The sequence below is a fragment of the Bubalus bubalis genome, chromosome 8 (assembly GCF_019923935.1).
Source record: "Bubalus bubalis isolate 160015118507 breed Murrah chromosome 8, NDDB_SH_1, whole genome shotgun sequence".
NCBI classification, from domain to species: Eukaryota; Metazoa; Chordata; class Mammalia; order Artiodactyla; family Bovidae; genus Bubalus; species Bubalus bubalis.
Genome location: NC_059164.1, coordinates 105,707,345 through 105,731,053, shown reverse-complemented (window position 1 = coordinate 105,731,053; position 23,709 = coordinate 105,707,345). Strand labels below are relative to the sequence as shown.

Below are 23,709 nucleotides of genomic sequence, written 5' to 3'. Positions count from 1 at the left end.
TGTGCAAAATCCCTTCTTTCCCTTTAATGTGGGGAGGGCAGTGGAGGACCAGGCAGGGCGGTGCCCCAAGGGTTGGGTTTAGTGTGTGGCTGGCGGGCGTGGAGCCGGGCTCACATCTCCCTTGGCCCCCCTGGGACCCTCATCCAGGACTTGGTTACAGGCATCCTCATGTCGTAGCTTCCCGCCCAGACCTCAGACCTCCACGGGGCCCGGCGGCCTCAAGTGCTGCTGCAGGAGCTGAATGTGGTGTAACAGCTTCTTCTGGTGGCCGGCCAGGGTGACCCCCAGGGCGGGCAGGTCTCTAGAGGGGGACAGAGGGGAAAAAAAATCGGGGCCCGTGTCTCCAAGACCCCAGGCCCCACCCCTGGCCCTGGGCCGAGGCTCCCCTCCCAGACCCTCCCGGCTTACTCCAGGCTGAGCTGAGCCACATCACCGAAGGTGCAGAGGCCAGACTGGGAGAAGTTGTCCTGGTAGCACTCCAGGCCAATGGCCGAGAGCCAGGCCTGAGGGGAGTCCAGAGACGGAAAGTCCAGGGCTACAGGATTCAGCAGGGCCTGGGAAGGTCTGGGAGGGAGGGGCAGGCAGGTCAAAGTCTCCTCTTCACCCTTGTCCCCTCTCCTCAGTTTCCTTTGTGGGTCTGCATCAACCCTCCCTGGCTCTCCCGGGCTCTAACGCCAAAGCTCCAGACCTGTCCCCGGGGCTCCCGCCAGCCTGCAGAGTGTCTGGCTTGCGGATCATCTTGTCAAATGCGGCCACCAGCTGGTCAAAGTGAGGTCGCTGGGTACGATCCTTCTGCCAAGTGTCCAGCATAAGCAGGTGCAGTCCAGGTGGACAGCCTGGAGGCGGGGGCAGCCGGAATTCCTGCTCTATTGCATTTAGCACCTGGGGATTAGAGGAAGAAGATGGTGCTTAGAGGCTATTGCTAGTGGAAAGGAATGTATCGTTAGGTAAGTATGAGGTTGGAAAGGAACTATGAGACCCATGAGATTTTAGAACATGAATGTATTCCAGGATGGAGGGCTTAGAATGTTTGAGTCTGTGAGGCTGGGTCGGACGGACAGGGGTGGGGAATCATCACTGTCCAGGTCATGAGCTCACCTCCTGGTCACTCATGTCCCAGTAGGGCCGCTCTCCATAACTCATTACTTCCCACATCACTATCCCGAAGCTCCAGACATCACTGGATGTTGTATGTTTCCCGTGTGCGATGACCTCTGGGGCCGCCCAGCGAAGCATACAACTTGGGCCCTGAGGGGTAGGGTTGAAAGTAACAATAGCAATAATCAGAGCAGTGGTCCTAGTTACTGATCAACTACTACGTGCTCAGATGTGTATCAGGGGTTTCACAGCAAGCATCTCGTTTAATCCCGTAATGACCCTGTATCACGGATGGCATTGTCTGCATTTTGCAGGTACAGAGGCTGAGACATAGAGAAATACAAACTTGTGCAAAGTCACAGAGCTTGAAGGTGGTGTGTGGATTGGTACCCAGGGATTCTGACACTGGTCAGCATTAGGGAAGGGCAGGAAGTGGTTCTAGGAGGACTCCCCTCTCTCCCTCAGTGTCCTCAGTCCATTCCTGATGTCCAGCTCTGCCCCTTCGCCCGGGGTTTGCTCCACCACCCAGGTGAGCTCCGCCCCTTCAGACTCTAAGGTACGCCACCTGAGGCATCCACCGCCCTTGGTCCCAGCTTGTCCTCCGGCAACCCCCTCCCCCGCCCCTGAGAGGCCGGGCCCCCGGGGCTGTGCTCTCACCTGAGGACTGCGGCCGAGACGAGCCACTTTGCACTCCAGGTGGCTGTTCACCAGCACGCTGTGGGCAGAGAGTGCGCGGTGCACGTAGCCGAAGCTGGATAGGTACTGCATAGCAGCGGCCACACCCCGCTGCATGGCCACCAACTGCAGGCTGCTGAACTGGCCCTCCCGCTGCTAGGGGACGGTGGGGGGTACAGAGGTCAGCAAAAGCAGGGGGGGTACCTAGACACATCACACAGACACACTGGCACCCAAGGGCAAGGGCCATTTGGAATCAGAATCGCCTGAGAATGAAGGCTGAAGACCCCAGAGGCAGGGGCAGGAGGGAGCTGAGGGATGGAGCTGTGGGTCCCGGACAGCTAAGAACTGCCCACTTTCCCGGCCCAAGCCTCCCCCCCCAGCACCGCCTCACCACCAGCCTGACTGACCCTCAAGAAGCTGTCCAGGGGGCCCAGCTCCATGAGTTCCGTCAGCACCATGAAGGGCCGACTCCTGGTGACCACGCCTTCCAGCCGCAAGATATTGGGGTGCTGAAACTGGCCCAGCATGGCAGCCTGACCGAGAAAGGCCATCTGCAAACTCTCGGCGCCTCCGGTCCACAGGGCCTGGATGGCCACGGCCTGCTCCCGCCGTCCCCGGGGCTGCAGACGGCCCCGGCGCACCTCCCCGAAGGACCCTGCGGGAGCAGGTGCAGGCTGAGGGGGATCCCCAGGAAGGACTCAAGGTGTACTACCCTGTTCAGAAGGGACCCTCCTGGGACCCCCTTCCATGCCCTCCTCTGCCCCCATGCAGTACCTGCCCCAATGACCTCCTCGATCTTGATGTATGTGGGGTCGACCTCCCGGGCAAATTCTCGGATGGCCTGACAGGGGTCCTCGTAGGTGGAGGGATCGATGTAGTACTTCACCCCGAGCCCTGCAGGCGTAGGGGTGGTCCATGAAGAGGGGACGTGTTCACACACCCCAGGCTTGCTCTCTCACTTCCAAAGACGGCGCCAAGGAGCTGCCCGCAACCCGGGGGGCCGGGCCCCGCCTGGGGGTACCCCTGGACAGTTCTCAGCTGTCCCAGACTCACTGCTCCATTCCTCCGCCCCCTCCTGCCCCACTTCTGGGGTCTTCATCCTTCTCAAGCCGTTCTGATTCCAACTCCCGCGCCCCCCACTTCCCGGCCCCACCCCCACCTGGGCTGCTGTACTGCTGCAGTTGTTCCATGTAGCCGGTTCCACGCCGCTTCCTGGGGCACAAAAACCACAGTCCTGCAATCACACTCCCATCTGTCCCCTCCCCAGTCCACCCCGCAGAGGCCAAGGTCCTGCCAGGGCTCGGGGGCGGGAGACAGCCAGACCCAGGGGCTGGGGGCTGCTGGGGGTAGAGGATGCTGGTGGGGGTTTCCCTGGGGAACTCCAGGGCTGTTAGGACTTGGGGCCGTGTGGCGGGAGTGGTACCTGGCCGTGGCGGGGAGGGCCTCACCTCTGGAAGACGAGAGCCAGCACGGTGATGGCCGCCAGCAGAAGGAAGGCCAGCGCCCCCAGGATGGACCCAACCACCAAGGAAAGCCTCTCAGGAAGTTGAGCGGACAGCTCGCCTGGAGAACCAGCCACCCAGGGGCACAGGTGAGTAAGATCTCACATGCCGGAGCATCCTTCCCTCATGCAACCACCTACCTGCACCGCCCCCCACCCCACCATGGAACTGAAGATCAAGGGGCAGACACTCATCTGGCCTGGAGGGTCGGGGTGAAGGTTCAAGGTCTGGATGGGCCCCAAGCCCCTCCTCACCATCCCTTTGGGCTGCCCCCACCCCACCCAGGCCTCCCCTCACCTTGAGGCAGCGTCTGGAAGTAGACCTTGCCCCCATAGGGGCCGTGGCCTGCGGCTGTCCGCGCCCGCACCTGGAAGCCATAGATGTGGCCGGGGCTCAGCTTGGTCACGGTGGCTGTGTTGGTCTCGCTGGTCAGGGTGAAGGAGTGGGATTCATCTTCTGCCTGGAGAGGGGTGACAGCCACTCACTCCCTGCCGGCTGTGGGGTCCTGTTCCCCCCTGCCTGCCTCCCACATTCCTCACTCCCCTGCTGCAGGGTCCTGAGGCACCCCTCCAGTCCCCCCACCTCTCGCCCCACTGTGGGGCCCCTGGAACCTCCCACCAGCCCCACCAGGGGCGCCCTCTGCTCCCTACCTGGTCATAGTAGCGGAGCTGATAGTCCAGGATGTTTCCGTTGGTCTGGTCAGGCTGTGGCCAGGACACAGTTATGCTGTTGGAGGCGCGACTCACCTGGTGCACGGCAGGGACTGCGGAGGGAACTGGCGTGGGGGTGACATTAGTGGGGTTTCCACGGGCTGGAGAGCAGGAGTGGGGCACGGGGGCATTCTAAGGAGGAGACTGGAAGCTTGGGGTGGCTGAGGCTCACCTGCGTGGCTGGTGCTTACATTGATGGCTGCAGCCTGGGGAGGGTCAGGGCTGAGCTCCGACACCCCGTTGACAGCTTGCACCTCCAGGATGTAGGGTACGTGTGGCCGTAGCCCCCCGATGAGCACGCGGCTCTCGGTCAAGCCCCTCTGGCGGGGGTCGAAATGCACCTCGTCCCTACAGCGGCGACAAGGGCCCTGGCCCCCGGCCCCTCCACACTCCTTGCACACCACGTTGAAGAGCAGGTCCCCGCGGCCCCCAAGCTCCCGAGGCAGGCGCCAGTGCAGCATGAGGGCGGAGCCCTGCACCTCGAACCACAGCTCCTGGGGGGCTGACGGGGGGCCTGGGGAGACCGCGCGCGTGAGGCGGACAAGGGCCAGGGAGTAGGGAGTTGTGGGGTGGAGGTGATGGGGGAAGGAAAAAGGAAGGAGACAGCGGAGGGAGGAACCAAGGTGGGCCGGGAGGGGAGCAGCAGGGAAAGGTGGTGGGGAAGGAAAGCAAGGACAGAGGAGGAAAAAGTCACTGCAAATGCCAACCAGCCACCCCATGTGCCCTCAGGATCACCCTCTCCTGGCCCCACTGCATCCCGATTCCATCCCTGGGGTGGGTTGGGAACTCACCAGTGCAGGGAGCCTCTGCGGGGTCTGAACTGGCCCGGAAGAAGCCCTCCAGGCAGGGGCACACAGGGGCCGCAGGGGCCAGGGCGTGGCTGCGGGCAGGGCATGGTGAGCAGGGGGCATTCCCAGCCAAGGCTTTGTAGGACCCCCGAGGGCAGGCTAAGGGGCAGAGGAGGGAGTGGCCTCAGGTCCACTCTCCATCCTGAGCACCCCCAACACTGGCACTGCCATTCCCCCAGGCCTGCTGTTCCTCCCGAGATCTGCCTCTCCTCCTCACCCCTCTCCTCCCTCTCTGACTCCTTTGGGCAGACCCTGACACGACTTCTGCCATTTTTCTGGGGGCAGAATTACATTTCCATTGATGGAAAAAGTCCTGTGTGGTGGGGGCTGCAGCAGGCCAGGCACTAGAGGCCTGCCTTCACAACCTCCGTCTGCAGAGGCCGCCTGCAGCCTGCACTCACAGCAGAATCACCCTGTTCGGTTGTACCCAATGCCTCCCAGGACGATCCTGGCCATGGGATGATCCATCCCTAGCTAGACAGCAAATACAGACAAAGGGCCCCATCCCACCACAGCCCAGGAGTTCAATGCCTTTCATCGCCATCCCTTCAGAGGCCTGTAGCCCTGGGAGCCCCAGCAAGTGCTGTGGAATTCTCCAGAATGTTCCAGAAGTTTCAGATGAGTGGATGAAAGCAAGCCTGGGTGCTTTAGGAAATAAATCCGGAGAAAACAAGGGTCCTTTCCTAAAACAGCTTATTGTTGACCTTTGTGTGTGTCCGGCGGGGGGGGGGGGGTTGGGTACAAAATGAAGTGTGGACCCGTTCAGGAGCGATCTCAAGTGCAAGGGAGCGGGGGTCTCACCTTGGCAGGCCTTGTCTCCCCGCGCAGGCTGGTGCCCTGGCTGGCAGCGGCAGCCCCCGACGGCAACCATCCACTTGCCCTCCCCGTTGCAGTGCAGCCTGGGGGGGCTGCCCGCTGCCTGGCCCCCTGCTCCATCCTCCTCCGGCTCCGCGTGTGCCACACAGGTGCCCACGGCCGCCACCAGGGAGGCGCCCCCGGCCCCACTGGCCTGCGTCTCAGGAAAGGAGGCGAAGGCGCGGAGCACAGAGGGGCAGGCGTAGGAGAAGAGCTTGACCGCCACGAGGGCCAGGCAGGCCCCCGTGTCCTGGAAAGCCACGTAGAAGCCGCGCTGGGTTAAGGGCCCGAAGCTCCGCTCCTTGACGTTCAGCTGCAGCCCCGCCCTTTGCCCGGCCCGCGGGGGGCCCACCGCCCAGGCCGAGGAGGCAGGAAAACTCTCATCCGCGGCTATCGTGTCCACCTTGGTCCAGCGTTTGAGGTGCCAGGACGAGATGCTGTCAGGGCCGTCGGGCTCCTCGGCCTGGCGGTAGTAAAGCGTGAAGGTCTCCCGGCAGGTGCCCCCCGCCACGCCCAGGCTGGAGCAGGCCCGCACTGAGAAGTGCAGTCGGATGTGCGCCCGCTGGGCCCCTCGCCGCTCCACAAAGTGTGTCTGCAGCCAGTTGTCCTGCCCCGGGCCCGGAGCGGCCCCGGCCACGTGGCATGCCTCGAAGGTCCGAGTCAGGCGTCGCTGGTCGTCCAGAACGCTCACTTCGTCCCACTGCAGGGAGGAACCACAGAGGTGCGGTTAGCGGCTTCTGGGTCCGTAGAGAGCAGGGAGGCGGGGCATATCCCTTCCAGCCCATCTTAGAATTAAGCACATGCAAAGCCACTGAAGATGCCTAGAAGTCCTGTTCCTCTGGAGGGCAGACCTCTTAGCCCAGCCATCTCCACTGAGGGTTTCCTCCCCAGAATCACGGAGCTTCTGATTGGAGCATGGGGAGGGGCGGCCGGCTCAGAATGCAAGAGTGATACTCACCCCACCTGGTGGGTAGGTGAGCCAGCCAATCTCAGATGTCTCTCCAGTGGTGTCCAGCAACACCTCTGCCCAGAGACAAGAAGGGACACTCAGTGGCCAGGCCTTCAGCCGGCAGGGCTAAGCCCACCCCAGCCCCATTGGGAAGAGAATTTTCCTCCCAGATTCATTTAACTGACCAACAGGAGCCTGATTGTCTCTTGGGAGCCCTTCTCTGAAACTTTCCCCATCCCTTTTCCTCTCTTGATGTCTCACTCTTTTCTGAATCTTTCCTACTTCCCACATGTGCTGGGTCTCTACTGGCAGGTGGGACTTCTTCCGTCTCCCCTCCCTGCTTACCTTCCAGAGCCAGGACTGAGGAGGACACCAGGGCTAGAACCCACAGGCTGCCGACCATGCCCGCCGCTCTGCTCCCTGACAGGGCAGCCCCCTCAGCAGCCATGAGGCATCTTCAGGGCTCCCACCATGGCCCTGACACCACCCTGCTCCCAAGTGGGGCTGCTGCTTTGCAAGGCTGGAGTCTGCAGCCAAGCCTGCTTCCAGATACAAAGGAAAGAAGAGGCCAGTGAGAAGTAACCACATTGCTTCACAGTTGGTACAGCCTCCAAAACCTGGCCCTGGGTCTCCCCCTGAAGCTCTCAAAGTGCCCCAGCACCAACCACGGGTGGGGCCAGCAGGAAGCCGAATCTCTCCTGACCTGTGTTGAGTCCACCATCTTGGGGGACCATGTGCCCAGTCGGTCTACCTCCTACACTGTGCAGGCGACACATCTCTGAGCATCTGTTGCTCATGGCCCTCCCTGATCCAGGTGGCACAGTGATAAAGAATCTGCCTGCAAGGCAGGAGACGCGGGTTTGATTCCTGGGTCAGCAAGATCCCCCAGAGAAGGAAATGGCAACCCATGCCAGTATTCTTGCCTGGGAAATCTCCATGGACAGAGGAGCCTGGTGGGCTACAGTCCATGGGGTTGCAAAAAAGTTGGACATGACTGAGCTAGACAACAAAAGAACTTAGAGCACAGGGTAGCTCTGAGCCAGTTGTACCCCTTTTCTTCTGGAAGGAGCTATTCAAGTTCTTTCTCTTCATTTATTCTCCTCTCTTCCTCCTAAGGCCGCCCTGTATAGAAAAAGTCAGAAGATGCTTCTCATTAAAAGCAGGGGAGTTACAAGCTACTCCTTCCCTGGGGGGACATGCGGTCCCCTCTCCCCAACACCTCCCAACCCCCATCAGACTTGGACACTCTAGGACATTTCAGAGAGGCAGTGAAGCGAGAGGGACCGCAGAAGGAGAGCTGTGGGGTATGAAGGGAGGGAGGGTGCAAGAGCAGACACGAAAATGAACAAAAGCAGAAAGATTCTGCCTGTTAAAGCAGCCAGGATAGAGAAGGGACAGAGCTATTTAGGTCCTCTCTCTCCAAGCGGCATGTTTTTTCTCTGGCTTACAGAAAAATAAATGCATGCCCTTATATGTATATAAAGATGCTCCCTACTTACTCATAATGAAAGGGAGGCATGTCATTTGTTCTATGAAATTAACAATGCCTGAGTAGGAGGTGGTGTGAGAAATAGGCTCTCTTGTATTCGCTGTGGGTTCGAGTTGGTGTATACTCTTGTGGGCTTGAGTTGGTGTATACTCTTATGGGTTCGAGTTGGTGTATACTCTTAGAAGGACCATTGGTGACGTCTATCTAGCAGGTTCACGTCTAAGAATTTGTCCTTCAGGTATCTATACCTGGATTCCTTTGCACAGATGTTCGAACAAGAATATTTATTGCATCATTGTTGGTAAGGGAAAATACAGCAAAGTAACTGTTCATCAATAGAAAGATGACTAAAAAAACTATGGCACAGCTTCCAAAAGGAATAAGGGCTAGTGTTTATGTACTGATATGGAAATAATGTCCAAGTGAAAGTACATAGTCCATTGCAGAGTCATATACAGTATGCTCCTGATTGGTAACCTAAGAAGGCCCTACATATATAATACGTAGGTTTATAAAGGGGTTTCCCAGATGGCACTAGTGGTAAAGAACCCATCTGCTAATATAGGAGATGCAGGTTCAGTCCCTGGGTTGGGAAGATCCCCTGGAGGAGGGCATGGCAACCCACTCCAGTAGTCTTGCCTAGAGAATCCAATGGACAGGGAAGGCAAGTGGGCTATGGTTGCAAAGAGTTAGACATGACTGAAGTGACTTAGCATACACACATGTATGTAAGGATCTTAAAGAAAGGCAGACAAAAGCTGGGAAGAAAGGGAGAGGGAAAGCATGAGGAATAATGCAAGAAGCATTTACTCTCATATCCTCTTTATTTTTTTTCTTGTCCTTCTTCAGTTTTTACAAATTTACTTTTAATTGGAGGATAATTCCTTTACAATATTGTGCTGATTTCTGCCTGAATGAATCAGCCATAAGTAGACACATGTACTCTCCCTCTAGAAACCACCCCATCCCACCCCTCTAGCTTGTCACAGAGTACCATGTCAAAAAATGGTACTGATGAACCTGTTTGCAGGGCAGGAATAGAGATGCAGACATAGAGAACAGACTTTGGACACACAGGGGTAAGGAGAGGGTGGGAGGAAGCACTGAAGCATACACATTACCATATGTAAAATAGATAGCTAATGGGAAGTTGCTATATAAATCTTTAGTTTTTACAGTTTAAAATCTTGGGACTTCCCTGGCGGTCCAGTGCTTAAGACTCCTTGGTCCCAATTCAGGGGGTGTGGGTTTGATCCCTGGTGGGGGAACTAAGATCCCACATGCCAAAGGAAATGGCCATAAATAAATTGATTAATTAAGAAAAAACTATTAATGATAAAAATCTTGCATGCATATTATTTTTCAGTGAAATCTTCAAAATTTCAAATCTGTAAATAATAACTGTTTAATGAAAAGTGGAAGTGTTAGTTGCCCAGTCGAGTCCGACTCTTTGTGACCCCATGACTATAGCCTGCCAGGCTCCTCTGCCCGTGGAATTCTCCAGGCAAGAATACTGGAGTAGGTTGCCATTCCTTTCTCCAAGGCATCTTCCCTGACCCAGAGATTGAACCCCGGTCTCCCATATTGCACAGAGATTCTTTACCATCTGAGCCACCAGGGAAGCCCTGCTGCTGCTGCTGCTGCTAAGTGGCTTCAGTCGTGTCCGACTCTGTGACCCCATAGATGGCAGCCCACCAGGCTCCCCTGTCCCTGGGATTCTCCAGGCAAGAACACTGGAGTGGGTTGCCATTTCCTTCTCCAATTATTACCTAAAAATAATAACTGTTCAGTAAAATGAGTCAAAATAGTGTTCATGCCCTCAAAATGGTTTGTCAGGACTATGTGATAAGCTATGTTTTTATATAAAACATTCTCCAGCCTTTAGAAGCACAACGCTGCAGCTCACAAACACAGGACCAAGAGCCGTGGCTGCCTCCAGGGTCACGGTGAAGGAAAACGGGCTCAGACCTTTCTTTGCTCATTGGTCTAAGGTCAGTTGGTCTAAGGTGAGCTCTCTCTCTTCCTGTGACTGAGTCTCAAAAGCCCGTGAGTTGCATGGACAAGAGAAGTAGAGGCCATTGATTTCTCTTGAGAAGAAAACAAGAGGCACGTTGCTCAAAAGATCGAGAGCAAAAATAAAAGCCAATTGGAAGTTGGAACCAAAAAAATTACACATTTACAACGAAACTGAGACCAAACTACTAAACGACATTTTACTTTGACAAAGGTGAAAATCATGATTTGATTCCTACCAGTCTCATTTTTTTCAGTTAATGCTGGGTATGCCATAGGCTGAAGCCTTCAGCGTTATCTCCAGGTGATTTTCATGAAAAGACACCATTTGTGCATCTGCATGGCCTGACATGAGTGGATGTCTGCCAAGTGGCCACTAAAATTTACCTTTCAGGCCTCTAGAACACCATATGAGAAATAAAGAGTTCAGTTTATGGCATATGGAGACAAGTAAGGAGCATCTGGAAATTTCCACCTTGTATACCTTGGACTTACACAATATTATATGTCAATTGTATCTCAGTATGGCTCAGATGGTAAAGTGTCTGCCTGCAATGCAGGAGACCTGGGTTTGATCCCTGGGTCAGAAAGATCCCCTGGAGAAGGAAATGGCAACCCACTCCAGTACTCTTGCCTAGAAAATTCCATGGATGGAGGAGGCTGGTGGGCTACAGTCTATGGGGTCGCAAAGAGTCAGACATGACTGAGCGACTTCACTTTCTTAAAGCTGGGGTGGGGGTGGGGAAGAATCATTTCCATATGGGAGAAGGCAATGGCACCCCACTCCAGTACTCTTGCCTGGAGAGTCCCATGGACGGAGGAGCCTGGTGGGCTGCAGTCCATGGGGTCACGAAGAGTCAGACACGACTGAGCGACTTCCCTTTCACTTTTCACTTTCATGCATTGGAGAAGGAAATGGCAACCCACTCCAGTGTTCTTGCCTGGAGAATCCCAGGGACGGGGAAGCCTGGTGGGCTGCCGTCTATGGGGTCGCACAGAGCCGGACACGACTGAAGTGACTTAGCAGCAGTAGCAGCAAATTATTACTAAGAAGCAGAAGTTCCTTGCAAATACTGTCCCAAATGCTACAAAAATCATTCACAGATTATATTAATGTTTCAAAGAAGAACCAGGAGATGGTAAAGTAAAAAGCATGGTCCCATCAACAATGGCTGTTTAATGATAGTTTCTGTATTTCAGTCCTCTTACATAATCCAAACATAAAACTAATAAATGACAATTTTGCACCAAAAAAAAAAAAGAATTTAAAAAATACAATGCCTGCTTAAGAAATGTCCTAAAGTAATTTAATTCATGTTGTGGTTACACCACCACCCCACCCCCAATCTTAATGGCTAAAGTTGAAGACATGCTTCACACACTAGAGCAGACCAGACTCTGTCCCACTCTCTGTCACAGAGTCTTTAGGAAAGCTGTTATCAAGAACTGAAAATGCCAGCAAGACGTCTTTAAACAGTGAAGGCTATTATACCATTCGGCCAGCAGATATTCTTTAAAATAGCCTCTTTCAGTCAGAACACGGATGGAATCTGGAATCTGTACAAAGAAGAAACTATAAGCACCGTGCCTTCTTAAACTTATAGCTAGACAAATAATCATGGAGAAGGAATAATGAACATTTTGGATATGTCCCAGGGAATTTTTGGAGAGACAGCGAAACATGAGAGAAAAAGATGCACACTGCCAATCACATCAGCTGTGAAACATGGAACATACTAGAAGATGAATGGCCAAGCATTTGCTTTGATGACCCACAATACAAGTAAATGGCTTGTGGCTACAATAGGGTGTCTGCATAGCTTTAGTATGCATCTAGATGACAACATGAAGCTGGCCTCTCTCCAGAAGATCCAGAAAAGAACAGAAGCAATTATAAAACATGCTAAAGCCACTCAGTTGCTAATGTCAAGAGAAATCAGGAAAAAACAAAAACAAAACAATGAAGTGGAGACATCACATGTAGATTGCCGCAAGTAATTTTTTGAAATGTTACAAAGAACAAAGGTATTCATTAAAAAGAAATGGTTGAGGACTTGCAAGTACCCAGAAGTGTACTTTTGCTGTTTGATGAGGACCTCTGTTAGGTTCGGATCCAGAAGACGGATGGTTATAAATAAGTTTCTTCAGAAAAAAATTGTTGCTGAGTGAGACTAGGAAGTTAGGTCAACTCTTATGTATCCAACCAATCAGATAAATCCAAGTCTTATTTTTTAATGTATAAAAAGAAACTGAGTCTATCTCTATGGCAAGGATAAAAATAAGGATAGAGGTAACATTATCAAGATATGGAGAAACTGCTGTCAACTAATTCCTGCCACTGCAGATTCTTTTGAAACAAGATTCAAAGGCAGAAATGTAAGTGACAAGAACACGCAGCTCCATCACATGCCTGGAATACGAAACAGGCAGGACTTAGAACTTCATGTTCAAAGGTGCCTTCAATGGCTGAGGACAAGGACATCTTTCAGCATTTGGTCCAGGAGGGTGCCCTGGGAGCAGCCGATCACATCCAGGCTGCCACACAGAGGGAGACAGGCCTCCGTAAGATCAGGTCCCGTCATTCTCTTCCCTTCAACCTGTTTGAGATTTCTCTGTCTTCTCCAGCTCAGGAGAGGAATCGGTCAGGGTTTAGAAATCCTCTAACCTCTGAAAAAGCAGAAGACTTATCTCCATCAGGAAAACATTCACATTTCAGATGTGTACTGGCTTTAAAAATAAAAACAGCAGGAGCAGCAGGAATGTGGATGTAAAATGATAGCTCAGAAAATGAGACTGATTAGACCAAGTTTCTTGTGATAAAAATTGCATTCCATGACCAGATCCTTTTTTTTTGTCTCAGCTCCTTTTCTGGTTATACCATTTTCTATCTTTTGGATACAGTAGGAACACTATAGCCACAAGCTTGCTACATTTTTTTTAGTTTACAAAAAACACGGCAGTTTCGTAACATCGGGATTGTATTTTGTTTTCACAAACTGGCAAAGATTAAAGATGTGTAGAGTCTTAGCTTATAAATCATAGCTTACTAGAGTTGTTTTCTATAAAAATGAAAGATTTAAAAATACATGAGTAAACCTGTAAGAATTTAAAAAGTTAACTGTGCTCACATTAAAATGCTAAATGTGAAAATTTATGAACAAACCAAGCTGACTTAAATAGAATTTATGCACCTGGATTCATAAAGCAAATTTGTAAAAATTAAGTAATATAAGGCCAATGAGCTTGGAGGAAGGTATGGCAAATGATATATCGGGCCATTAAAACTGGTTACTGTAGGAGGCAGAAATGGAGGATGGGAGTGTGGGGGGCTCTTATGAACTGTCTCTTATACATACTTGAATTGTTTTTCTTGTTACAATGAGCATATCTTATTTCTATAATTAAAGCAAAATCTCACAGTTAGAATCTAAACAAAAAAGGAAAATATTTATAAAACCTCGATTAGTATAACATCTTTACAGGTTATCTCCCCGCCTTTGGCCTTTAAGTTTCAAAATATCTAGAAATTTTCAGATATCTGGTGAAAGCAGATCTAGAGAGGCAGTAGGATCTGGGAACGAATGAGCGAAAGGATGTCAACAATAAAAGCAAAATAACTTTTATCCCTTTAAGCTTCTCTCCCAAGAAATTGAAACTGTCCCATGATAATGCCATGTCTGTCAGTGATGCCAAGCACTGATGACATCAGCGATGTCTCAGTGATGTCAAGGCCTGCAACTTCAAAGAGAAAGAGAGGCTCAGAACACACGCGGGGCATGAACAGTGAACCCAGGGAGGCAGAGCAGCCTGCCTGCCAGCAGGGTGAGACGAGGTCCTGAGGGCAAAGAGGCCAATGGTTTTAAGTGGCTGGTGTGTCTTCTGCGGTTGCTGAGCTGGTCTGCACACCTGTTAGTCGCAGGGCCGGCGTGGGAGGGCTCAGCACCACGGGCCCTGTCCTCTGTCCTGTTCTGCAGCTGTTAAACGCCCAGGAAATTCCAGGATAATCCTTGCTCAGCTTACTACTGCAGCCTTTGCCCTTAATCTCCACCTTGGATATGGGCTCGGTAGCTGTCTCTCCGAGCTCCGGCCACCCGCCTTGAAAAGGATCCCGGTGGCCTTTAAGGAGACATCTAGAGCTCACAGTGAGGAGGTGGCTTTCCTCCGGTGCCTCTAGCCCCTGCCGCCCGGGGCTGGAGAAACTGATGCATGGATTACCTAGCAGAGGACAGTGCTGGGTCCCCGGAGGCCTGCAGCCCCAGAGAATGTCCCCCAGAGCACGTAGATGCAGAGAAATGTGCCTCCCACTCCCTGGCTGGCTGTGGAGCTGGGGGAGGATTTTAAGATGCAGGCAGTGTCTGGGTCTAGCCAGACAGCCACTTAGAATGAGCCACTCAGGCTTGTACCATGCCGGGGCGGGGGCGGGGGGAGGGTGGCGAGGGGACACGCGTGGCCCCGGGAAAAGGGCATGAAGGAGGGTGTTGGGGCCATTGGTACATATGCAGGAGAGATGAGTAAGTGGAAGATGGTGGAAGAAAGCCCATGAGTGCCAGGACCAGTGCCTGTGAGCGCAAGTGTGAGAGTGTGTAATGGAGTGTATATGAGGTGAGATGGGTGTGGAGCAGGAGAGTACGTGCTAGGTGTGTGTGTGTGTGTGTGACAGCAAGCACATCCCTGAGGATCCCAAGTGGTCCTCATGCTGGTGGCAGACACCCATGAGCCCTACCCTCTCACCCTGGGTCTGTCCCTGCTCCGCCCCTAGTCAGGGTCTCAACTGTGTTTTGTCCCAGGAGCTGCTTCTGTGGAAACACCTGGACTAGGAGAGGAAGGTAAAAGGGGAGCGAGGAGAAAGAGAAACCTCAGGCTCAAAGCCCCCCCAGACTTCAGCATCCCCTTTCCACCTAGTGAGGAGTGCGCTGGGGACCCAGGGCCCAGGGCCCAGGTCTGGAGACAGTGATTAGCAGGGAGGGGAAGGAGGGGTGGTCCTACCCTTCCCACACTCAGCCCAACACAGCCTGTTGCTCCCTTGCACTCTGATGAGAGCGGCCAGTGCTGGCCATCTTCTTGCGCCCCTCGTGAACCAATAGACTCTGAAGGAGTCCTCTTCCCTAGGCCACTAGGTGGGTACATAGGAGCCCTCACTCTGGTCTTTCTGCACCAAAAATGTGCAGTGCCCTGAATAAGCCCAGCCGCCCTTCTGAACAGTACCTGGCAAATCTGAGCACCCCAGCGCCCATGACTTGGGCAGTTGCCCTTTGCTGCCCATGTCCCACGGCTCCTTTCCCACTGAACCAGCATCTCCCCTTTCTAGCGCCTGAGTCAAGTTGCCCAGGCGGGCGCAGGGCCCGGGGTTAACTGATTGGCAACAGGCCCAGCCGCTTCTCTCCCTGGGCACTGCCAGGGACATTACAACATCAGCTAGGCTGGGCCCCTGCCAGCTCCCCCAGGGATGGGAGGAGAGAGGGTGCCAGACAGCCAAGATTGGTGGGTGCGGGTGCTGGGCAGGCAGGGCCACGCACCCAGATGTAAAGCGAGGGGGTGGAGTCCGGGAGCAGCGAGCAGTGACTTTGGTTGCAAGTTGGGGTTCAGGGCTGGGGAGCAGGAACCCAGCCTTCCCTCCACTCCAGGGCTCCTGGGTGGTGAGGGCCGTGGGGGGCAGGATAGGCTGCGGGGAGCTGGGGGCAGGTGCCCGTTCAACCTCCATGCTCCTCCCAGCTCCACTGGGATTGGAGAGATGCCATCGGAGTCAGAGGGGGTGGGCAAGCCTCTTCAGAAGGCTGGGAGCCGCCTCCTCCAGGACCCCTAACTCAGGACCCCCGATGTCAGAACCAACCAAGTGCCTCTAGAAACACAGTGGGGGACAGCAGCAGCAGGGTTATGGGGGTGTCACTACGGCTGGGCACAGGCAGGGGTGGGGTGGGGTGGGAGCTAGGTGGGCCAGTTACGCACCCATCACAAACCTCGCTCTCGCGTGGGGTGGGGGATACTCAGCGCTCCCGCCAGGAGGACCCTGGGATCTGTAGAGGCCCTGTCCGGAGGGGCCCTCGACTTCTGCATCCCTGTCCCCCGGGACGCCGGCCCCCGCCCCCCAACGCCGCCTGCAACCCCCAGGCTCACCTTCGCGCCGGCTGCAGGCTCCGCAGGTCTGCGCCCTCCCCGAGGCCCCGCACTGGAGCCGCGGCTCTGGGCGCTCTCCCGGCGCCTTCCGGGTCTCCGCTCGGGCGCGGGGACCCCCACCCCTCTCGGCGGCCAGGATCCACACGGCGCCGAGCGTCTCAGGGCTGCGAGGCGGCCGGGGGGCGGCGGCCGGCGGCAAGGGCTGCTCCGGAGGCGGGGCGCCGGGGATGGTACGGAGCCCGCGTCGCGCTCGTCGTAGCCGCGCTGGGTCGCGGGGCTCGCCGCCCGCTGCTCTGAGCCCGAGCGGCGGCTGGAGCGAGCGCAGCCCGGCCCGCCCCCTCCGCGTCCCTCCCAGCCCCGCCCGCCCCTCTCCGGCCCCTCCGGCCGCCCTCCCTCTCCCCTCTTCCGGGGCTCCCAGCCCGCCCTCCCGGGCCTCGGCAGCGAGTGCGCGGCCCGGGCGCGCGGGGGAGAGCGGGGTGGCGGCGCAGGGCTCGCCCGGGGCCCTCCCGTGCGCCCGGCCGGTGGACGTGGGCGCGGAGGATGAAAACCGGCCGGGCCTGGAACAGGCGGTCGGGAGCTGGGTGTTAAGACCCCGGGGCGGGCGTGCGGGCTCCGGCTGCCGAAGAGCAACGCAACTGGTACCCAGGGCAGGGCAGGGGCCCCCTCGCCCCCTCGCCTCCCCTGCTCTTCTGCTTCAACTCTAGGAACTAAACCCACTGTTTTAGTTCCCACTCAGATTTGAATTAAGGTGGGCGTGAGCTGAGAAAAAGAGAAGAAAGTGGGTGGAGGGAAAGACAAACTGAGAATCTGGAGGGTGCGGGGGCGGGCGCGGGGTGGGGAGCGCTGGATCGGCAGGCAGGGCTGACAGTGGCTCTGATTGAGCCTTCTTCTGGGCGCCGGTGACCCCGGGTCTTGCTCGGCGTTGGGGCTTCTGACTCCACTCTCCCTCCCTCCATCCTCCCCCCAGGGCAGGGAAGCCTGGGTCTGGAAGGGGAGGTCCTGAAGTCGCTGCCAGGCGCTTACACGGCCGGGGCAAGTCGCTGCACCTCTGGGTGCCTCCTCCCTGGTCCGCTCCCTAGAGAGAGCCTCCCCACGCAATGAGAGGCCGTGGGAGGTCCTCGTTGCGGGTGCCTGGAAACGTTGAGGAACCGAGGAGGGCACCGCGAGGAAAAAAATGTTCGTGCCCATCGGTAGCCTCCTCTCAAACCCGGGATGGGATTGGGGGGAGGCGGGGGTCCATTGTTCCTGTCCTCACAAGCCAAAGCCGAGGTCCTCCAGCGAAGTGTTGCTACCACCTGCTGGCTCGTTCAAAGAACACAAGCGTCAGGGGGAGTCTAGCCTCCCCCGCCTCAACTCTTCTTCTTATTACCCCGTCCTTCGCCAGTCGCCTATTCCCCGTTTATTCAAGACCCCTTTATTAAAGCACTAGCTGCAAATGGGCTGGTCAAAACTGGTACTCAAGGAGCCTTCAGAAACGCAGGAAAATTGTGAAAGAGGTCTGTGAGCCAACAAGTACAATAGGCAGAACAATGAAACTCTTCAGGACGCACCTGGGAGAAACAGGCTTTAATGAACTGGGTGAATGAGTGAGAGAGAGAGAAAGATAAAGGCGGCTGAACAAGTGTTTGCTGGGCAAGGGGCTTGTTCACTTGCAGTATCTGAGTCAATTAACAAGCCCAATGCTGTTGAGGGATTCTGCGTTTGAACATCCAGACAGTAAGTCCCCTTACACTGGTGAGTTTATCTGTTTCCTCTCTTTGCTCTGAAACTCTGTGGCCTTTATTTCCAAATCAGTTCTCTCCAAGGCCTTGAGAGACTTTTGTGAAGAAACTTACCTTCACATGCTGTGCAATATTACATAACTCATGATCCTAGATACAGTAATAATTTGATTGTCAGATAGTTATGGGTATCTTGGAAACTTAAAAAGGCAGATGATTAAATTATGTTAAAAATAAAAGTATCAATCAAACCAAAACATAGAAGTAACTTTAAAAAGCCCAGAAATTCCAGTAGTGATTTGCAATCCATCGTGTATTAACATTATAGCAAAAGTATCTCTATTCTATTCCTTTCTATTGTCTGGCATAGCTCATTGTTTATACTGCCTGTTAGTTGCCTGTAATGTGAAATTAAGTTTTTGTTATTTGAGGTTTATGTAATTAGTTATTTTTCTTTTGTTAATAAAGCATGAGAGGCATTCAGATTTCAAAGAAAGCTTCATTGTACCCTGGAGGCAAAGAGGTTTAATTCTGTGATGACAATTCGCCCTGTATCATAGTCTCCTATGTGTTATCAAACTGCATTTTAAAAGCAGGTGGATGGCATACAAGGTATGGTTAAGTCGTGCTGCCGCCTGCAGCTATTAGAAAGAAAAGTAATAAATTCTTTAAGTTGGACATAAATCCTTTCTAAAATATATATTCAGTGCCTTGCCTGGCACACATTAGGTGCTTAGAAGTATTTTAGTATAAGTGAATAAAAAATAATAGTATTTAAATTTGCTCCATCTGGAAGGCCAGGACCTAGTAAAGTCTGTGGCTGACAGAATTCAGTATCTTGGGACACAATCATCTACAATGTAAGTGAGGTGAAAGTCACTCAGTTGTGTCTGACTTTGCGACCCCATGCAGTCCATGGAATTCTCCAGGCCAGAATACTGGAGTGGGTAGCCTGTCCCTTCTCCAGGGGATCTTCCTGACCCAGGAATTGAACCTGGGTCTCCTGCATTGCAGGTGGCTTCTTCACCAACTGGAGAAGGAAATGGCAACCCACTCCAGTACTCTTGCCTAGAAAAATCCCATGGATGGAGAAGGCTGGTGGGCTACATATAGTCCATGGGGTCACAAAGAGTCGGACACGACTGAGTGACTTCACTTTCTATCAGGGAAGCCCTCTACAACGTAAATTTGGAGCCAAAAGAAGGTCCTGAGTAGAAGGTAGTTTGAGATGGTTTTTTGGTCAGTTCTGCTTGTTTGTTTGTTTTTTCCTGTTTTAGCCTCCTTCTTGGGTTTTTCTCTCTCCCACTCTCTCTCTACCACTCCCCAAGGATGTGCAGTTTTCTCCTTTTATATTTCCCTTCAGAATGGCTAGTGTAAGCTGATGTTATTATAAACAAAGAGCTGTGTAAGTCATTTCAGTGATAATAATTCTCGTGAAAAGCAATAAAGGAATTTGCTGAGCCCCTGGACCTCTTATCCAAGACAGGTGTTACATTGCTCCAGACACACAAGCTCACAGGGTCTCTGGCTCCCCTGAACTTCAGGCCTCTGGGGGCAGTCTTCCCAAAAGCTGGAGTCTGATCTCCAAGCATTTTGTCCAATAAAAATGTCAAAAACTCAATTAATTTATACCTTGGGTTTTTTTTATGTTTAGAAACTTCTAGAGTAAACCTGCAGGACTGGTTTGTTTGAAAGACGAATCTAGTTTCAATTGATTTGTACACCAATGGTGATTGATAACCAAATGCTCATTGGATGTGAGTGATCTTCAAAGTTTACCCATCAGAGTCTTACACTTTGACATCACTTTAACTGAAAAATAATAAAAAGACATTCAGGTGTTAGTGCACAGAAAAAAGAGAAAGGCTCTTCTTTCCTGATAGGCTGGGTGATCAGTTAGAGATTGGTGTCAGCTGCATGTCAGGGGAAGTTGTACAGCTGTGCTTTAGACAAACCGAGGAATCTGGGGGTGCTATGGAAGCCCCAGGTCAATGAGACTTAGGTTTCTGCTCCTCCATCTTTAGGGGGCTTCCAGGTGTCTCAAGTGGTTAAAGAATCTGCCTACCAATGCAGGAGACACAGGCAGGAGATGTGAGTTCAATCCCCAGGTCGGGAAGATCCCCTGGAGGAGGAAATGGCAACCCACTCCAGTATTCTTGCCTGGAAAATCCCATGAACAGAGGAGCCTGGCATGCTGCAGACTATGGGGTCACAAAGAGTCGGACATGACTGAGCAACTGAATGACCCACACGCATTTGTTCTCAGGTTATTGGCCCCTCAGCCAGAGTTCCAGTTATGTCTATTAGTTTCAGTCAAGAAATAGAAGATGGGCACAGAATAAAGGGCATAGTTTCAGCTGAGTTAAGACTCTTTAAAGATCCTTTCTGGGCATTCCACCCACTGACTTCTTGTGTATTATTATCCAGGGAGTGTACGTGTACCAAATAAAATTAAAGATCTATTAGTGAGGGAGGAGAAGGGGATGCATGGTAGACCAGCAACCAGCAGTTGCCATCACAAATGAGCTGATATGATCACAATTACCTACTTTTCCGGTAATCTATGAAGAGGACAGCTTTCCGTAAGACATTCTTGAAGCCCCATCCTTCCAAAGCACAATCTTTGATACATACTTTTAATGTTCAAAGATGACTTCTAGGAAGTTAATGGAGTGAATGGAATGCTAGGCTCCTCTTCTTGCTAAAATAAATATGACACCATCTCAAAAGAAATGTCCTCTGCAGTTACTCAGATTTACATCCAGTTAAGGGATTTCCCTGGGTGTCCAATGGTTAGATCTCTGTGCTTCCACTGCAGGAGGCATGGGTTCGATTTCTGCTTAGGAAACTAAGATCCCACATCACATATACCGAATGATGTGGCCAAAAAAGATAGTAGTTGAAGTTGAAAACATCTCAGATTTTAATAAGAATTAGGCAGTCCCCATGTGCAGGACAGGGTTTACAAGTGCACCACACCGCTCTGTCCCTTCCCTTGCATGGGCTGTGTTCTTCTCCCTTTGGATCCAGATAAGATGCAGTGATCAGCAACCTGGAGCAGATGGTCCCACTGTCGACTCTTCCAGCCAAACTCAGTCTTGTCCTCTAACTCTGGTCCTAGATTGTTTTCTGAAAACATCCTCATCCCCCCAGATAGGAAGGGTGACCTGTGTTGCTTCAGAACCTGCCTATAGCTCTGGATGTGGCTGGGGCATTTTCTGGTTCTCAAGATGTTCCCTTGTCTTAGACCATAGCTCTTTCTCCATACATGGGCTTCCCTGATACCTCAGCTGGTAAAGAATCCACCTGCAATGCAGGAGTCCCTGGTTCAGTTCCTGGATCAAGAAGATCCACTGGAGAAGGGATAGGGTACCCTCTTCAGTATTCTGGCCTGGAGAATTTACAGTCCATGGCGTCGCAAGGAGTCAGACACAACTGAACGACTTTCACTTTCCTTCTCTCTCCATACATACGGGATTCTGGAATCATCACACCAGACCTTTAAGCACCGGTAACAGTGGGAGCCGGAGAAGGTGATGGCACCCCACTCCAGTACTCTTGCCTGGAAAATCCCATGGACGGAGGAGCCTGGTAGGCTGCAGTCCACGGGGTTGCGAAGCGTCAGACCCGACTGAGCTCTTCACTTTCACTTTTCACTTTCACACATTGGAGAAGGAAATGGCAACCCACTCCAGTGTTCTTGCCTGGAGAATCCCAGGGATGGGGAAGCCTGGTGGGCTGCCGTCTATGGGGTCGCACAGAGTCGGACACGACTGAAGCGACTTAGCAGCAGCAGCAGCAACAATGGGAGCAAGTCAGTGTTAAGAACAAGTAAACAACAAAACTTGAGATATTTTAAAAATCTGAGGCAAAATGAAAAAGGAGTAATGATGTAAGAGTTTAAAGAAAAAGTTTTCACTTTATATTCTTAGTGAGTTAAAAGCAGATACAGAACCTATTTTTAAAGGTTGGGATGAAAAGGGAGTGTGAAAAAAAAAAAAAGAAAGAAAGGCACAATAGCTGAAATAACATCTCAGTCATGCAGAAAAAAAAGAAAAATTACTTAAAACTCCAGAAAACAAGCTAGTGAAATATAACATGAAGCTAGGAAGACATGCCATGTGAGACATAGTTCTCTTTTAAATAACAGAGAAGGTAAGATGTCTGAAAAATACAAGAGGGAATTCTACCCTTAAAATGACAATAATGCCAGAATGAGAAGACAGATCAAAAACACAAGAGAAAGAAAAAGACTAATGTAACAAAACTTATTTTAGTATCTGGCACATGCTAAGTTCTTAATGAGTATTTATGACAGAGTTGAATTAACTTCAAAGAGTCATGAGACTGAAAGAGATTTTGCCATCTTTTAAGCAAAACTAATGGGCAGAAGTCAATACCAAGATATATTCTGGTAAAAGTTTTTCAGTGAGTACCTTATAAATTTATACACAGAATTCATTTCTAACAAGAGTCAAAGTTAAGATACATTCATATTTCTTTTCTGGGGCATTGATTAATGAGAAGGTCCATAGTTGTAGCATAATACCTTCAGAGTGTTCAGAAGAAAAGGATAAAACACAATTGGTCATCTTCTAAAAAGCCATTTCCAACTCTTCTCCTTAGCTACCTGAAATGTAGAGGCTGAAAATCTTCAGTAATTGCCCTCCTAGTCTTTCTTACAGTTAGGAGCAGATTCCCAAACTGAATTCTGCTTCATGAAAAGGAACTGGGGGCACTTCTGAGAAAGCCTTTGAATTTCGGATAAAAAGACAAAGATCTGGCCAATGTGGCCCTTTCCCCTCTGTCTTGCTTTGAAATCATTCCTTGGACATTGGCCTGGTTTCCTACCAAATGCCACACACACACACACACACACAACTCCCCAAAACAAAAAATAACTTAGTGACTGAAAACAACTCAAAGGTATTATCTTATAGTTCTGGAGGCCAGAGGTCTGAAATAGGTGTAGCTGGGTTTAAAAAAGAAAAAAAAATCAAGATGTAGGCAGGTCTGTGTTCCTTTTGGAGGCACTGTTTCCTTGCCTTTTCTAGTGCCATTTCTAGATATGACTGCATTCCATAACTCATATCGTTCTCTATCTTTATAGCCAGCAATGTTGGGCTGTGTTTTCATTGACTCTCTACGCTCTCCCTCTTCCACTTATAATCACGGATTATATTGGATCCACCCAGATAATTCTTTCTATCTCCAGGTAGGAATTAGCAACCTTGATTCCCTGTTGCCAAGGATTAGGATGTGGATATCTTTGGGGACTTTTATTCTGGTACCGCAGACATGACGGCTGTAGCAACGGCGTCCACACTGGCAGCTGAGCCAAAGTCAAAACCACAAACACTTCTTGTTACACAAAATAAAATAAACGCCTATAATTGTGATTTTTATCACCTGCAACTTCGTACTTTATTGAATATAGACTCAAGTATTATATCCCCAGCTAAGGAACTATTCTTTTCAAGAGGCAAAATGAGGTCAATTCTCAAATCTGGAAATTCTTGGAACATTTACTACTCAAGTCTGTTTTCCAGCAAGACATACAGCAAGTGTACTCTGAACAATTAAGAGATGAATAAGCAATTGCATTCTTCATTAGGGAAACTGTGATTGAGGAAAAAGTGGTTATAATCATTGAAACTAAAATTGTAGGATAAATAACATACAAAACAAAGTACAAACTTGCAAATCACTAAGCAATAAGAAGAGGAACATTA

At 51.7% G+C, this 23,709-nt stretch overlaps 1 protein-coding gene across 4 annotated transcripts; it reads right to left on the bottom strand.

The window, feature by feature from the left end:
- Positions 1–2: 2 nt before the first annotated feature.
- Positions 3–16,554, bottom strand: EPHB6 (EPH receptor B6). 4 transcript variants are annotated; one of them, XM_025291717.2, is made up of 18 exons: positions 16,257–16,554; positions 7,690–7,762; positions 6,986–7,179; positions 6,650–6,714; positions 5,638–6,391; positions 4,780–4,935; positions 4,161–4,502; positions 3,929–4,053; positions 3,576–3,738; positions 3,225–3,339; positions 2,936–2,988; positions 2,551–2,670; positions 2,184–2,431; positions 1,756–1,929; positions 1,099–1,248; positions 689–882; positions 409–564; positions 3–301 (listed from the first exon to the last, which is right to left on the bottom strand). In XM_025291717.2, exons 3-18 carry the CDS (start codon positions 7,086–7,088, stop codon positions 193–195), a joined length of 3,027 nt encoding a protein of 1,008 aa, XP_025147502.1. In that variant the 5' UTR covers positions 7,089–7,179; positions 7,690–7,762; positions 16,257–16,554; the 3' UTR covers positions 3–192. The 4 variants fall into 4 exon arrangements, with proteins under 4 accessions (XP_025147502.1, XP_025147504.1, XP_006051606.1 ...); XM_025291719.2 differs by lacking the exon at positions 7,690–7,762 and having other exon boundaries at positions 6,986–7,182; XM_006051544.3 differs by lacking the exon at positions 7,690–7,762.
- Between the last annotated feature and the right edge of the window lie 7,155 nt (positions 16,555–23,709).

Excerpts from the sequence above, each read along its gene's own strand:
- EPHB6 (XM_025291717.2), bottom strand. The coding sequence starts at position 7,088 with ATGGCTGCTGAGGGGGCTGCCCTGTCAGGGAGCAGAGCGGCGGGCATG. Across the intron at positions 6,715-6,985 it reads CTCAGTCCTGGCTCTGGAAG|AGGTGTTGCTGGACACCACT; the intron begins GTAAGCAGGGAG and ends GTCTCTGGGCAG. Across the intron at positions 3,340-3,575 it reads CTTCCAGACGCTGCCTCAAG|GCGAGCTGTCCGCTCAACTT; the intron begins GTGAGGGGAGGC and ends CTGGTTCTCCAG.